The sequence below is a fragment of the Buceros rhinoceros genome, unplaced genomic scaffold (genome assembly GCF_000710305.1).
Source record: "Buceros rhinoceros silvestris isolate BGI_N320 unplaced genomic scaffold, ASM71030v1 scaffold3883, whole genome shotgun sequence".
Taxonomy (NCBI): Eukaryota; Metazoa; Chordata; class Aves; order Bucerotiformes; family Bucerotidae; genus Buceros; species Buceros rhinoceros.
Window position 1 is genome coordinate 1575 of NW_010401671.1, and position 16225 is coordinate 17799.

The window sequence follows — 16225 nt, forward strand, 5'->3', positions numbered from 1 at the left end:
ATTCCTGAATCACGTGCTGGAGTTTGGGAGAAATAGGGCAGGTGTCTCCTCTCACTCTTACTTGGCGAATTCGAGCGCTACCCACCAGCTTGGAATTGCCATCTGTAATGAATCCTAAATGGGAGATGGAAAAGAGCAGCACTGGCAATATGACAGAACTACTAATAATATTTCTTCATCTCTGGTACATTAATATTTAGCTATAGATTTTTTTCTAGAAAACACTGCAAGCAAAATGGTCATGAAAATGAAGCCCTTGTTTTGATTTGAACTGATTTCTTAGCTAACATCCATAGACACAGAGTTCAGTGTCATTACCAATTGTTTTTTATAGAGAAGGAAACAGGCTTGGAGGAGCAAAGTGACTTGCTTTGAGTGACACAGCAGAGCAGCTCTATGCAGGGGTCACTTGGCCACAGTTGGTCGGTGCCTGTCATGTCCAATGAACAACTCTGCTATTGTATTTCAATATTTACTCTTAAATGTGAGCTGGACAATGGCTTATATTTATTACAGGATATGGCTAGAAACATGGTGGTATTGCGTAATTAGCCTTCACATTGATGTAAGTCATGATGAAACAGAGCTGTCCTGAAGAAAAGCTTTATAGTGCCACCTGTCTGCTGTTCTTCCTTGGAATTTTGGAGAGAAAATCTTGTAAAACTGAGGCATATATCTGGAATAAGCAATGTAAAATGTGAAAAATGTGAAATTACAGCACAGGACTTTCGGTTTGCAGAAACGATGAGGAAAACACCAGGTTGTATTAAGCTTGGGGTCCAGCTGTGGGGGTTTTGTCATCCACTAATACTCATGTTATAAGAATCCACACAAGCCTTATGCACTCACAATATCTTTCTCTGGTCAAATATATGTGTGCAAGTTAGGGAGATGTATAAAAGCTAATGTTTCAGAATATGGCAAGCTGAAGCAAAACGATGTGACTCTGCACCTTTATACGATCCATAAAGATTTTTGACTAAGGTAGTGTTTGCCCATGCAAAAAAATCCCAGTAACTGTAGACATCCTGGAATCCGTCTGTAAAGCTGTTCTCAATGTGTTTGTTTAGGTAGTAGGAATTGGGATCTCTCTGCCCATAGGCAACCAGTAACAGCATCCATAAAAACCCCAGATAGGCTGGAAGAAAACAAGAAGAGACAGCACGTGTGAGCTCGGAGTGACCATCACTGTTCAAAATAGATTGCATGAATGATTACCACTGTCGTCACTTATTAGGTTAAGGAGATGCTTTGCCAGACTCTGGCTAACCAGTGCTAATGAATTCACATGAGCTACTTCAATGTGCTGCCGTTGAAGTGTTTCACATTTGGAATACGAGTGGTGGTCAAGGAAGTAAGCGGGAAGGCTGGGAGAACACTTAGTAGTAACTAGAACTCCATCTGCTCTTTTGATTTCAACTTCATTTAACTGAAGGAGGACCTCCTCCTTCTAGGCTTTCTAACTTTTCTGTAACCTCTCCTGTCTGTAAAGTGTTTCTTTACCATAAAACCAAGTCTTAGCCACACTTTTATCTCCAGCTAACATTCCCACCTCCTTTCAGCTCCAACTGCCGCTGACTGGCCTGTCTCTACACCATAATGGCTGGCAGAAAGCAGAAGATATGCCAAAATTTTTTCACCCAAGAGAACAGTATTTTCACTGATGTAAAAATACTGACAAATTCTACTGAGCAAGACAAGACAATCTACATAGGGATAGTACCCAGGATTTCTCTGATGAGGGCAAATGCCTTCTGCTCCTTCATGCAGCTGATTTTCATTTTCTCCACATCAGCTGCAGGAGGCGGCCGGTAAATGTTGCTTCTGCTGTTCCGCCGGGCTCCGAAGAGAGGGTATGAATCACCTGTCAGTGACAGCAGTAAACCCTGGCATTAGTCCACACATGTCGGTGTCCTGCTTTTTGTTTCTTTGCCCATTATAAGAAAATATTTCTATTTAACGCTTTCCCCTAGGAAGACAGAGTCTGTGATTTAAACAGTTAGTCTAGTAAGGCAAACAGTGGGGAGGGAGGGAGCTCACAAACACAGTGTGTTCGATTTAGGCCCAGGTGTAGTCCAGGCCTCTCTCTGTAGGCTGAGCATCTCAGAAGGTGATGGATTCAGAGCCTGAGATGGATCAGGATTCTTTCCTCTGCCCTGGGACTCCTTGTTTGCTCGTGTCAGCTTTCTTTTAGACGCGGTTGTGATTACAGAAGCCACTGTTAGGTTTATGAGAGTAATACAGATAATTGTGGTTGTGGGAAACTATGTAAACTGAGAACTTTTGTATAAGACTTACAGGAGGTGGGAAATTTCCTTGAGAGAGAGTTTTAGATATGCTCCAGATGCAGATCTACCAGTCTAGACAAGAGTGCATTCTGCATTGAGCCACATGTTTATTTTCGGTAGGTTGGGGAATAGTTAGAGGTTTTGTTGCAAGCCATGCCATGAATACTGAGCACAGAGCTGAAACAAGCCTCCTTGTGTATCTGATTTTTTTGTATGTAGGCATGGTTACTGCATACTAATAGCACTGATTCATTAATTTTGATTATAATGGCTTCAGCCAGTTTGCCATATTTTATTATTTTCTTTTCTAGATGTTTCTTGAATGTTGATGGACTGAAAGGTGATTGACTATCCACTTGTACAATTCTGGTCTAGTATGAATCAATATAGGAGAATACTTCTTTTTCCTGACATAGGCAAGAGAGGGATGGAGGCAGGGAAGGAGTCAGAGATCAGTATCCTGGCAGCAAGCAGGTCCTCCAGTAACAGGAGCACTCTTACAACAGAGCTAGAGGAGATTGTGCATGAGTATATATGTGCAGCAGAAAAAAAAACCACAAGGAGGCATTATTCTTTTGATCTAGAACTACTTCTCTTCTATCTTTTTGATCTTGTGGTCTCTTTCATTAAGTGTTCTGCAAGATTTATCCACTCTAAACATATAGTGGTCCTATATTTTCTCCTCTTGGCACAAAATCAGTTATTTAGGTTTGTTTCCACTTCCACCTGGGTCTTGGGAATGCTGATGGGTAGGCATCAGCACTGGTGGATTTAGTGATTTCTGCTAACTTTGTGAGCTAAGATTCAGGTAAATAAAGATAACCAGTGAAGTCTTCAATTGTCTTGATATTCACGTATTTGTGAGTATTCACAAATACTCACATACTTGAGCACAAAGCACTCCAAAAGCTTGGAGAACACCTCACTGTCTTTATCAATTTCTCACTTTACAAACAGTTACCTGGTGCAGATAAAGGCCCATCAATAACTGTGTTTTCTTCATCCTCACGTTCCACTTTCTTCAGAACCAGAGCAAAAAAAGCAGCAAATCCCAGCACCTGGAAAGAATTAGCTCTATTACAAAGAACCTCAGCCTTTGACCTGGATCCCTTTGGATCCAGGCTCTCCAGGAGAACTATGTGCTTTGGCTTTGTTAAACTCATGCAGCTGGAGCTCATAAACAAGTGTGCGCAGTGCTGGGGTCCATCCAGCTAAACTGATTTTGCCACATGACATATCTTCCCTGGTCAGAAACTTCACCACCCGTTAAACTCTAACAAAACAAGGGAGATGAAACTAATGGAGTTAATGCCAGCAAAAGACAACAGAACTCTGTAAACCACCTGCGAGCTCTTGTTTTACCGGCAAACACTTCTTGTTTTATATGTTAAATCCAGTGGTACTTTAGAAGACATTACATTGTCTTCCTTGAAATGGTGGTAGAATGAGATCATATCGGCCAGTTGTATTTCTGAGGATCTCACCTTTAAGGGCTGTGTGATGAAAAGACTTTCCAAGAAGGAGATGACCATGGAGATCAGCCACTTGATGGAGTTCTCCTTGCCGTAATGCAGCCCATAGAGCATTGTAAAGAACCCAGATACACCACTGGTAGCTGCAACAAGGAACCAAGCAACGTACACAAACCACCAGGGCAGCCCTTTGGAAGAAGGACTTTTCTTGCCATCACTGGAGAAGCTTGGAGTAAGGGACCACCTTGAGAGACAACCAGAAGAGAAAAAAATCAGTCTGCAGTGGAACAGAAGCCAAATTCACAGTCTTTGGGTTCAGTGGGGATAGGCAACATCTTATGATTTAAAATCTCCATCAAAATATTCTCGGTTCTTTTAACTAATGCAGTTACATAGGATATATGGATAGCAAAAGATACAGTGAGCAAAAATATGAGGAAGTGTGCAGAGATCAGCTAAAATCAAAACAAATATGATGGGCTTATTTACTCCTCGGTTCATGCATAATTGAACCTCCAGTAGAAATATTGACTAATAAACCCATGAGTGCATTTTAGCTGATGGGTACATCTCTTGTGATCTCCATAAAGGCCAGAGAGATAATTAGCACTATTGTTTTCAATACTTACAGCTTAATTATCATACTTCACGGAAGTATTTTTATCTGCTTATTAATTTTTCTTATGCATGTATATTAAGAGACTTCAGAGATATCGAAGCTCAGTGATTATCCCAGCCCTTTACTATCATGTCCTGTAATATTCAATTTTGAAGGCAAAAACGACAAAGAGCTATGATCTGTCACTGCTGCTTTCGTGTGCAGTTCACAGTGCGTTGAAATGTCTTTGTTGCTCCTACAATTGTACAATAGTAAAATGTGTTGCTACAGCTACAGTAATGGCTATCTAGCCCATGTTAGCAGTAACTGTTTCTGCTCCCTCATCCTGACCAGTTTTGAATTCGTGACCTGAATTTACTTATACTGAGCACAAGCTGAGAACAAGGTTACCTCTCACTGATGGACGCTGATGAGCAGGTCTGGTTCTCCAGGAGGTTCTTCATGTGCTGAACCTGACGAACAGCTTGTGTGTAACTCTGAGGCATCTGAAATTTATGCGGCCCCAGTAATTCCAGCTCCATCTCTACATGCTGGAGTTGCATGTACAAGCAGCGATTGTAATCACTGTGTTTCAGTCGCTCACACATTCCCTTCTCTGGAGTTGGGCTTCTTGTTTTTTCTGCAGGCAAAAAATTAATTATTTATTTTAAAAGAAAATCAGCATAGCTATTCCTGGATTATAATATGGTTCAGTGCAAAGGGTGGGAGAACTGGAGCTCAAGACTGTGTGACTAAGTGAAGAGTAACATTTGATGGGATGTGTAAAATTTTGCAGCTTCAATACAGAAGTTCATAGTTTACCTGTGCAATTAATAGCTTGATGTGCTCATTAGACACACCAGATATGAGTCTTAATGAAATCAGTGGAATCGTTAACTCATATATTCTTGTTTAATTGAAAATAAATGCATGCCTACGTTAAGAGTCAGACTGAAAGGAACAACAGTACAAGGCTGAGAAGGAAAAAAGGACAGGACAAAAAGGCTGTGAAACAACTGTTATTTGTGAGTCTTTGTGCTGTTAGGTACTGATCCTGCTCCCAAACCAGGCTGGCAGCTAGCATTTAATTCTACAGCATAAGAAACAGAGATTTCACTGTGTCTTTACTGAGTTGGCTGCTCAGTGGTGCAGAATGTAAGAAGAGCTTGGGTCATCACATCCAGTGTTACCATCATTTTCACTACGAAGGTTTCAGTAGGCATGTCACATGCTGTTTACCTTGCATATCCATAGCACCTAATGTGACAATTACAGGGTTGTCCTTCTTGCTCTCATCATAAAATTCTTGCCCAGTTCTATTCTGCTGGCAGATGATGTCCTCAACCAGTGCCAGAAGTGTGTTGATGTTAGTTGATTTTCCAAGATCTGACACTGAAGTGAGAGACGGAGTCTTCAGGGCTTTGAACAGTGAGTTGGCAATTCTTCTTATGTCCTAGAAAAGACAGCAGCAACACGGCAGTGACTCTGGCTGCAGTGACTTTTGCTGATGTGATCTGAAGACACCACCAGCTGGGAGCTGCACCCATTGCTACGATCTCGAAGATGGGTAAGGGTAGCACATCCTAAAGTGCTGGATGTGACAGGGAGACTTCAATGTGTTCAGCAAGACAGCTTTCAGGATTCAGAAATACAGTGTGCCTGCCTGAGGTCCTACGCTAAAACAGGGTCTGTGATACCTTTTGTCTTCTTCATTGTCTCGTTTAATGTTTGCTCTAACCCTTGAACTCCGTGATTTTGGTTGCACATAGCAATAGTGCAAGGGCTTAGGTGTACACAGGCAGATCTTAATGAGGTCGGGGATTCCATGCAGGTGGGAAATGAGTGCCTTGCACCAGTGCGTAACTGGCTGTTTGCTTCAGACAAGCTGGAGGGCATCTGAGAGGGAAGATTTATGCTGTTAAACTGGGGACGCTCGGCAGCGCTCGGCAGCAGAGGGCAGTGCAGGACTCACTGGGGAGCAGCCGCAGGGACTTGCCTTTATCACAGCCTCCGGAGTGAGGGAGACAGCCTGCGTGACCTGTGAGGTGGGAGGTAGGCTGGGGGACACTCGACCATTCTTTCCTGGCTTCTTCTGTCTCCCCTGTGTGGCTGGCCGGGATCGCGTGTTCCTGAAGATCTGCACAATGAGCAGGTTGATGGGGAACATGAGGAGGGAGCTCTCAAAGCCAATCATCACTTCCTGCCATGTGAACTCAATCTTACCTGTCAAGATCAAACAGAGGGGAGGAGTAAAAATAACATCAGGAACCCTCAGATCTCTTTCTTGTGAAAAAGCCCATTTGTTCAACTGTCCCCCTTCTAGATTCTGCTGTCTCTCTATTTCCCTGCCCAAGCAATGGTGAGGATTGTTACCCAGATCCATTTTCTGCTCAGCTGGATCCTTTGGCACTCCCCAGAACATGATGCTGGTCAGCATGGTGCAGAGAAGCAGTGAGAAGCAACATGACACGCGTTGGGCTCGTGTGAAGGAGCTTCGTGGGCAGCGGCTGAAAACTGAGTACCAGATGTGCCCATCCTGGAAACCCTTGGAGGTCTTCATGAAAAACAGATTGCTGGGAGGGAGAGAAAAATCAAATGGAGACTTGGAAAGGAGAGACAAAAACAAAGCTATAGTTCAGGGTCCTGACCTGTTCGTGCTTCTAGGCACTATCAGAAGATGTAATGAGAAATTACCGAGTATCATGGCTTGATTTGCATGGATTGGTCATAGCTACTTCTGTTCGTTCCTTCTGGCCACACCAGGGAGGGAAAGCTTATCATGAGCAGTTTCTATATAAATTTTTAGGGAAACCACACATAAGAGAAGATGCTTGGGTTTCTGTAGGTTTTGTCGGGTTATCTTTCTTTAACACCAGTATTTCCAGTGTGGTATCACTGTTAGGATAACAGTTAGACTTAACTAAACATCCTTCCTCTTTTTCTTGTCCAGAGCCCTTGAGGGCAGTGGAAAGACCTCCGTTGTTTTTATTTTTTTTCCTAGGATTTTGATCTTTTTTGCATACTTGCTTTTCTAGACTGATTACTGTACAAAAAGTCCATAAAACAGAAGGTACCTGAACTGCTTCATGTCCTGTTCTGTAGCTACTGGGAACACTTTATCTAGGATACATTCTCCAATATCAATGGCTAGCCAGGAGTTGCAGAGGAAGTACCATTTCTGATCCCAGGCCAGGTCATGGACTAATACTCGGTTCACATACCTGTTGGAAAAACATAGAGGGCACATTCACATGTGAGTGAAATTCAGGACTCAGCAGGACTATGGAGGACAAACTGTGGCCTTTGGCTTCTTAGGCTGTGACTAAACTGCAAGGCACAGAACACATCCCATCCTGTACTGGACACAGGATACAGGAAACACTCCTGGTCCTCCAGTTTGGATTATGATTTGAACTATTAATCTGCAAAAATGAGAAACTAATACTTACTTCCTTTCTAGAGCTGCAGAAAGGATAGTTGGAAAACTGTTGTCGTTCTAAAAAAATACTTGTGGATCTTCCCAGGACCTCCAGGATCCCACTTACCAGGATGGACTGTCCCCTGAATTATCATGCCACAATCTAATACTCTGCAGTTCCCCAAGAGGGAAGAAGGTACAGAGTAGGAAAACATCCACCCCTCCACGTTCGAAGACTGGTGTATCAGGATCAGTTAGATGGTGTGGCTCACTCTCTCCTTCCAGCCCATAGAGTGTGAGGGTCACCTGGAGAATAAGAAGGCAAAATGAAGCCTTGCACGCCTCAATGCTATGCACGATTACTCCTCTGGCATACTCTTCCAGCTTTCACCAAGTCCAAGAACTTTCTGGCTTAGACGTTGCATTTGAGCCGTCCTGTTTAATAGCCTCAGGTGCTCCGTTATCCATCCAGTTCTCTAAATGAGTGCATAAACTGTCTTACCCCACAGTGCCATTGATACCTGGGAGGTTGTGGCTGCCCCGCGGCGGTGTCCAGTAAAAACTGTCACAAGATAACGATACTGAGCAAAGGGGTCATTGTCTTCCAGCACTGTGATTTTCACCTGCAGGGTGACACGATACAAGTGATGTGTTAGCTGTTCTGTAAGTATGGATTTCTTAAAACTGTGGATAGGAGTATGTTATCTTGTGAACAATTCATATTCTTACCAGGAAACAAGAGAGTTACAGGGGAGGGAGTAGGATTGGTTGAAGACTTCCTACTAAAACAGGCTAGGCAAGGTGGGAATTTGCCTAAATACATTCAGTCTTTATTAGCTGAAGACTTACTTTGGCATCATCCTCGATGTCTTTCCTTCGAGCCCAAATAACTACAAGCACGTATATCAGAAAGATGCATCCTACAGTTGTCACCACCACAGGGTTGTCCACAAATGTACCAAATAGCTGGGTAGTTTTGCTAACATCTATGGCATTGGGTATGACGAAGAAGGAGCTCCCAAAGAAGGTCAGATGGTTGCAGAGGCACTGTGTGCTCCTAGGATTTGTTTTTGGTCCTACCTGAAAACCAGAAAAACTTCGTGATAAAACATTTGGCTTCAAAGAATCAGATAACTTACCATACAAATGAAAAGACAGTGCTGAGATTGTAAGTTAGTCTGGAGAATTGCTATATAGAAAAGAATTGTTCACGTTCCAATAAGGGATATTAATTCTAATGTCTAGCCAGAAACAGGCATTATAATATAATACATCCTTGTCAGAACGGTTCCATTTCTTCTTATATAGAAGACCATCCCAAGAAACTGTCATTTGAAGCTTAGTCTGGTATGACTAAACTTTGTCAGTTTATGAAAACATCTCAGAAAGATCTTGTTTCACAGTGTGAGTTCAGTGCTAACATTTTACTACAATATGGTGGTTATAAGGTCTAGCTTTGAAGTATGGCATATGCAGATTGTTTTGTTTCACTCCACTTACCTGACATCCATAGCTGTTCCAGTTCCCCTGGTGCTCATCCCAAAATACACAGCGGGATGCGAAGCAAGTGACACCTATAGTTAGCCTGTCATAGACTGTGGAATCCATTCCCGTATCTTGTAAAACCATGAAATAGTAGGTTCCCTCTCCAAAAACGAGTTCTTCTGGGCCAAGAACCCAGGTGCTTGTCTCACCTGGAACAGAAATATTTTCATTTCAATGTATATATAGAAATGCTAATTCAGAAGTATGCAGCTGCATTGCATATAATCAAATAAACAAACTGAAGAAACAGGTTTGAAATAATTCTTAGCAACTCATTGTTCAAAGCATCCCACTCTTTGCTCCTGTTAGTGAACAGAGACTGGAACAGATTGAAACTCCTTTGAAGGTTTCGTTCCAGTTAGACGTCTGAACTGATGGTCAAGGTTCATTCTGCAAATACATGCACGTGCAATGCACAAGTTCATGGGTCATTAACAAGCGACCTTACCTCCAGTAGTTTTCTTACAGAAGAGGTGATTTTTCATGTCATAGTTGGTTTCATTTGGGCGATAGCCATACCCTAAGTAGAGTATTAGTGGAACATCATGTTCAGATTCCAGGTGGATCACTATCGATGTGTTTTCTGAGGAAATGTTGACTTGGAAAGTGCTAAAATTGCCCAGATTCAACAGAATCTTATCTTCCTGAGTTGCTGAAAGCCTTGGTAATATTATCTGGTTTTAAACAGAAAGACATAGCTTTAAATACAGCAAAGCATCTTGCTTCTGATATGTATAAGCCCAACACAGCCACATGTTAGATGATAGTCTTTTTTCATACCACTGGGGAAGCATGGCAGCAAAAATATTGGTTTCAAAATAATTTTCTTGGTATTAAACTCTGAAAAGTTCATTTGAAACCTGTGTAGACCCATTACTGAGTCTGTGACCCTTGGTGCGTTTCTGAGATGATGACTGAAACACTGGCTACGTGAAGTGCATATATGTGAATGATTTAGATGTCAGCTTATACATTGGCTGGGAAGCCCAAACAGTAGCAATATGAACATACAGCTGTTGGGTCGTGAAATCAGACATTGCGTTGCGTTTTGGAATGACTGTAATCTGGAGTCTGTTTCCACAACCATTAGCATTCTCACATCCATTTAAATGAAGAATAAGATACCTCCTTTTTAAGACAAAGACAGAAATATTTGCTATTTCTTCATCACACAAATCTCTCCATCACCAATGCAGACACTATGATCCCATTAAATCATGTAATGAGCACTACCAGCGTTTGCAGCCACCTCACAGAAGGTGATAACACAATTAACAGGAAAAGGGAAAAACAGGAAAAGAAGGAGAGGGATAGGTGACAGGACAAGAGGAAATGGCCTTAAGTTGCACCAGGGGAGATCTAGGTTAGATATCAGGAAGAATTTCTTTACAGCGAGGGTTGTGAAGCCCTGGAACAGGCTGCCCAGGGCAGTGGTGGGGTCCCCATCCCTGGATGCGTTTAGAAGCTATGTAGATGTAGTGCTGAGGGACATGGTTTAGGGACCCTGGCAGTGCAGCGTGACTGGTTGGATGTGGTGATCTTAAAGGTCTCTTCCAACCAGATGATTCTGTGGTGCTGTGATTCTAGGTTTACCTCAATGTTCTCTTTGAGATTGCTGACTGGTATGATCAAGCCATCCAGACCAGTAAGACTTAGACCTCCTACTGTTCCACTGATGTCAAAACTAGTGTCACTGGAGAAAAAGGGATTCACGGCAAAGCTCACCATCTATTAGCAAGACAGAAACAAGCAGACAGTTGCACTATGTCAATATTTGATTATATTCACACTCTAATTTACTAATAGTGAAAGCTTGAGCTCAGACCCCAACAGTACTCAGCTTAAAAGAAGCCTGCATCCAGATTTAAATAAGCAGCTGCCTTATCTCTCAGGTACGGCCAACACAAACCTTGAAAGTGGTTTTGATTCTGAAATGTGGTATGTGTACAACAGCATTTACTGTTTCTGTTCCTGTAACCCTTTTGCCTTTTAGACACCAGATATCAAAATGCAATCGCATAGGCCTCTTTCACAGTAACTCCACGTAAGCTGGGCTGTGGCCCCCCTCCTGGAATCAGGAACAGCCGCCGGTTTCTACTACAACAGCAAAGCACAGGAGAGTATGTTAGAGTCATCAGTCCAATGAGAGGAATCAGAGACTCTCCTAACGCTCAGGTCGTACAATGGATGTGTTTCCACTGGGTTCAGAGGTCTAAGGACATATTTTAGCAGAACTGGAAAAGACACAATTAAAAAAAAAATTTTTTTTTAAGGTATTGTAGGGGTTTCCTGAGAGTAAAATCAACCACAGAGGCCTTTAGAAAATTTATTATAAATGACAGGAGGGGATGACTTGTATGCTTATGTAGTCATTGTAAAAGGAAAAAAGATTCTAAAACCGCTAGTCCAAGGATGTAAGTTGTATATCAGATTTAGTCAGATAAAAGCTGTTTACTTGCCCTTAAATCCACTGTTTCATCATCTCCTGAAACACTGAGAGAGGAAGCAGGTGGGAGAGTAAAGCTGGCAGAGCTGGTATTGAAGATGTTAATGGATGCGCCATCCATGTTTTCCGTTTGTAATCTGTCCAGTTAGGGTGGGACACAAGCAAAACAGGAAAAAAGAGAAATAAACATGTAATAATTAAAAAAACCACCCAAGCCAAATCATCAACCCTCCTCCCCCAGAAAAAAACATACAGAAAATCTCCAAAACTTGGACTTTATCCAGAGAAAGAGCTTTCTCCTTTCACGAGGGTAACTTAGTTGCAAAGCTATCCCTAATTCTGCTGGCTAATACTCTGTACATTAGTCTGTTCCACATAACGCCACCACTGAATCGTCAAAAAGGGGTGGAGTTGGAGTGTCTGGTAGGAAGATGTACCCAGCTAGGTGTACTTAGGTGAAAGACATACCTGGTTTCTGTGTGAACATGCTCTTGATCTGAATGCACTGGATGAAAGCTGGGCTCTTGGGGAACAATTTAGGGATGATTATAGGGAATGGAGAATGCTCCTCATTATTTTATTTTCTTCTGCCAAGCTGGTTACGATTCTATATAACATGTCATTATTGGCAACTTGGAAAAGACAAAAGCCACTGGACTGGCATGACATGACTTTTCCGCATCATTTCAATGGTTAGCGGCTACTGCCTCATCCCGGAAACAGCAGTAAGTCTCCATTGGTTGAAGAAGGCACAGCGTGAGAATCTCCAAGGTTGGCATGACTGCAGGTAATTGGAGTCCAGGCTGTTCTGACTGTCCGTTACTAATGACAGCCTCATTGTCCTGTTGCAGTTGTCGTCATGCTGCAGTATTTAGCTGGGTGGTTCCATTTAAGGGCAGTGTAATGAATATTTGGGGCACATGTGATTAACTATCAGGAGCGTAGGTGGGAGACCCTGTTTCTGTTACCTGTGTATATACATTGTGGCAGAAGGAGTGGAAAGGACTGTGGGTTCATCGTCTGGCTCTTTACCAAACAGAAGGGCACTCTGTAGATTTTCAACTGTGTTCAGGAGCTGGAGTGACACTGAACTCTGGAAAAGGATTGGAGGAGGAAATTTTCAGCAAAACTCCTCAGATACATCAAGTTGTACATTATTTGCCTTTACTTCCTTTTAGGATCAAATACTAATTACAAAGCTGGCAAACTTGATGAAGTGCTTCTTAATCTCAGAGAAGGTTATTCTAATCAGCAATTCAATTTCTGTAATTCTCATTAAAACACTGCAGACAGAAAATAAATATCACACAGCTTTTACTAATATATTCTATTGTCTATAAATTTTGCACATTGAAGTTTGCAGAACTACACACGTGACATCAATTTAATGCAATATATTCAGGAACTTCAGTACATTAATGACTTGTAGCTGCACACTTCAGCGTTTTGTTACTTGCAAAAGCAAGACCTAATTATGTATTAATTGTATGTTATTAGTGTGTTATCCCAGGGGAGTTTGAACAGTTCATCATCTTTTCTCTCAGGTTACATTTAGTTCATGCCCTACTCCCTCACAGCGATGGAAGTTAAACTGTGTTCAGCCCAGGAAGCACAGAAAGGGAACTGTGGCAATTCACATGCAGATAGGAACGGGTGGGTCAAAATACACAGAATATCAGAGTGGGCTTTCTGAAAAAGTGTTAGCAGCAACCAGAGCCGATTCCAGCTTTGAAGTAGTGGAGCCAGTCATGAATATTGAATACCTGTGGCTTCCTTGAATTATGGGGAAAAGGAGGGGATAGAATCCAATCTGAAAACACTCTGTGTGCTTGTCAGCCATTAGAAGTTGTACACTGATGCTGTGCTCTCCACCGCTCTGTCCTGACCTCTCCAAACGTAACATACCTTAAGAGGCTTCTATCATCATCTTCATTAGCAGACCATTCACTCTAACAGGGCTAACCAGAGAGAAGTTTCCTTCGATATTCAAGTTCATCACCACAAACCCTACCCAGTGCCAATTTAAAACTGTGAGAAGCAGCAGAACTCTTAAAAACCTTCTGGAGCAAGCACAGATTCACACACAGTCCACTGCAAACTGGGCCAAACCGAAATTACCTGTTCTGCCTCTGGCACTGAAGTGTTTGCAGCTCTGCTTTCTACAGAAGCTTTAAGAACGTTGCTCACTGCATTAAACAGATAGTTGGCTGCATCCTTGAGCTTCTGATCATCTCTGCTGTCCTCTGTGTTTATGGTGAGCAAGGAAGCACTGACACCTTTTAGAGTGCTGCTAGCTTCCACCTGCATGAGAAACAAGGCATGTGTTGGTAGTACAAGTGACAGAAGTGACACTTGTGGCATTTACTGAATGTTGCGTATATAAATACTATAATTTTAACTCTAATTATTTGTGCTTGGGTAATACCGCAAACACCAATAAAGATGATCTACTAGATGTACACTAACAGTAACGTAATACAGACCTGGAAAATGCAGCCTGCTTCTACAAATTTAATCTATAAAAAAGTTGAATAACATCTGTCAAACACCAGGCAAGGATACAGTTTAGGTATACAGTAATGTAGTAAATTAGGTTGTACTTCCAGCTGTCCAAGAAATAGCACTATATTGCCAAATGCATGTGCATTTCAATCTTACTTTCTGCAAACCCTATTGGATTAACAATGCTGTGCTAAGTGTTAAAGGACAATGACTTCTACAGCTTTTATTTTATGCCTGAATGCAGCCAGTGGTTGTTTCGTGACTGCGAAAGCCCTGGCCAGCTTTTACCCCAGGGGGGTGAGGGAGCCCAGCAAATGCATTGCAAGCTTGGACATATCCATTCCCACAGTCGGCAAACACGTAGCGGCTTCACTGCAGGGTGAGTGCTGAATCTGAGCTGTGCTCTTGTCTTGCCAAAGTTAACCACGTACTGCTGAAATGCTCCCAAGCCATTGTCTGGCTGCAGCTGTATAATGCATCAGAAATCAGGACAGCTTTTTTTATTGCCGGCATATTTGGGAAACTTCCCCAGTGACAGTTTGTTCAGTCCTCCCGTGTGCTCACTCCATATGCACAAATAGCATCATCTACTAATAATGTCGTGTTGTCAGATAGGATTCAAGCAATCTTCTGAGAGGCCAATCTGAACGTTTGTGCCCAGTTCCTCTGGGTGCTGACATGTTCCTCCCCTCCCAACAGCTTGCCTACAGGTATTTTGTCACGGTGCAGGCATGGATCAGGGACCTGGGCAATTCTAGAAAAACGCGAGCAGTTTTTCTTCAGGATTCTAAAGGTGCTTTACAAGAAAAAATATACATCCTAATGTGCCTCTTACTAAAAGGTAGAGTTTCTATTGTAAAAACAGATCGTAAAATGTAACCGGCCGGATGGCCATAGCCTGGATTTCAGAATTTGCTGAGACAGGATCTGTGAGTCCAAGTTTGCGTATTCTAAACAGCAGTGTATTCCCTTCTGGTCAAAGTACACATGAGGGTACAGCTGAACATTGGGGTTTAAGAACAGATAACTGTAAGGACTGAAACTCTTCCAGCGGCAGTGGGTGCAATAGATTCGATACTGTTAGTGTGAGGAGGTACGAGACGAACTGTTTCTCACCTGTGCTGAGACAGACAGCTCGTCGCTCCTGTGAGTGATGGCTTTCAACACTTCTGACATCGTAACAGCAGTCTGCATTGACGTTACGTTAACAGCAGAGAGAGTTGTCAACATCAGCCCTCGAAGCTTGGGTGAAAAGGGATAATTAGGCAGAGGCACAAGCTACTAATTAGGACTGTGCAATTAGTGCTGTCTGTTGACAGCCAGGCTTGCTGTACGTTGTGCAGTAGAGTAAGACTCCACAACAAGGATCATCTGAACCGATTCGAGGTCTACAAGATGCCACTTGCCTTAGTAACTGTGTAATCACAAGTTTTATGTCACTGCCCAGCACAGAAAATTTATACACTTAACATCTATTAATAGGAAGGAGAGTTACTTGTGAGAGTTTGTACTAATGTATGTGAATTACTGTATAAATGGCACTTCCAGAGAAAGCAGAGCCATGTATGATTGACACTACTCAAATAATGAATCATAATTGAAGGATACATCACATTTCTCTAGACCGTCACATCTGAGGCACTCCAAGCACTGTGCAAATACAAGCTTACAACTGAAACATAAGCTGGTAGCTGAACTGAACAAACTAAAATTACCTGCCATCTAGAACTTGTTGGGAAAATTAAATGGGGTGTTGCTCCGACAGGGGAGGCCATTTTATTAATATTTAAATAGTGCAAAATCACATTGATTTTAAATTTAAAAACTTCATCCAAATTAGTTGGTGTGCAATAACAATTGAGAATTAATTCTTTCACTGATGGATGATAACACAGATTATTTATGTGGGCAAATAGGGAAAAATACCAGAAAGTCGTGCCAAACGCTGAGACAGAT

At 42.2% G+C, this 16225-nt stretch overlaps 1 protein-coding gene across 1 annotated transcript in view; it reads right to left on the reverse strand.

Annotated features, from left to right (window-relative positions):
• Positions 1–16225, reverse strand: part of PKD1L2 (polycystic kidney disease 1-like 2) — a gene marked incomplete at its 3' end in the record, with an annotated part of 33345 nt that overhangs the window by 922 nt on the left and 16198 nt on the right. Inside the window, exons 15-34 of the mRNA XM_010132346.1 lie at positions 15386–15511; positions 13886–14068; positions 12736–12860; positions 11781–11904; positions 10915–11049; positions 9770–9995; positions 9277–9470; positions 8626–8856; positions 8298–8399; positions 7904–8082; positions 7433–7579; positions 6732–6931; positions 6364–6581; positions 5598–5811; positions 4785–4998; positions 3773–3986; positions 3250–3346; positions 1724–1864; positions 953–1138; positions 1–114 (exon numbers count right to left, since the gene is read on the reverse strand). Coding sequence (XP_010130648.1) covers positions 1–114; positions 953–1138; positions 1724–1864; positions 3250–3346; positions 3773–3986; positions 4785–4998; positions 5598–5811; positions 6364–6581; positions 6732–6931; positions 7433–7579; positions 7904–8082; positions 8298–8399; positions 8626–8856; positions 9277–9470; positions 9770–9995; positions 10915–11049; positions 11781–11904; positions 12736–12860; positions 13886–14068; positions 15386–15511 — 3370 coding nt within the window. The remainder of the gene's footprint in view (positions 115–952; positions 1139–1723; positions 1865–3249; positions 3347–3772; positions 3987–4784; positions 4999–5597; positions 5812–6363; positions 6582–6731; positions 6932–7432; positions 7580–7903; positions 8083–8297; positions 8400–8625; positions 8857–9276; positions 9471–9769; positions 9996–10914; positions 11050–11780; positions 11905–12735; positions 12861–13885; positions 14069–15385; positions 15512–16225) is intronic.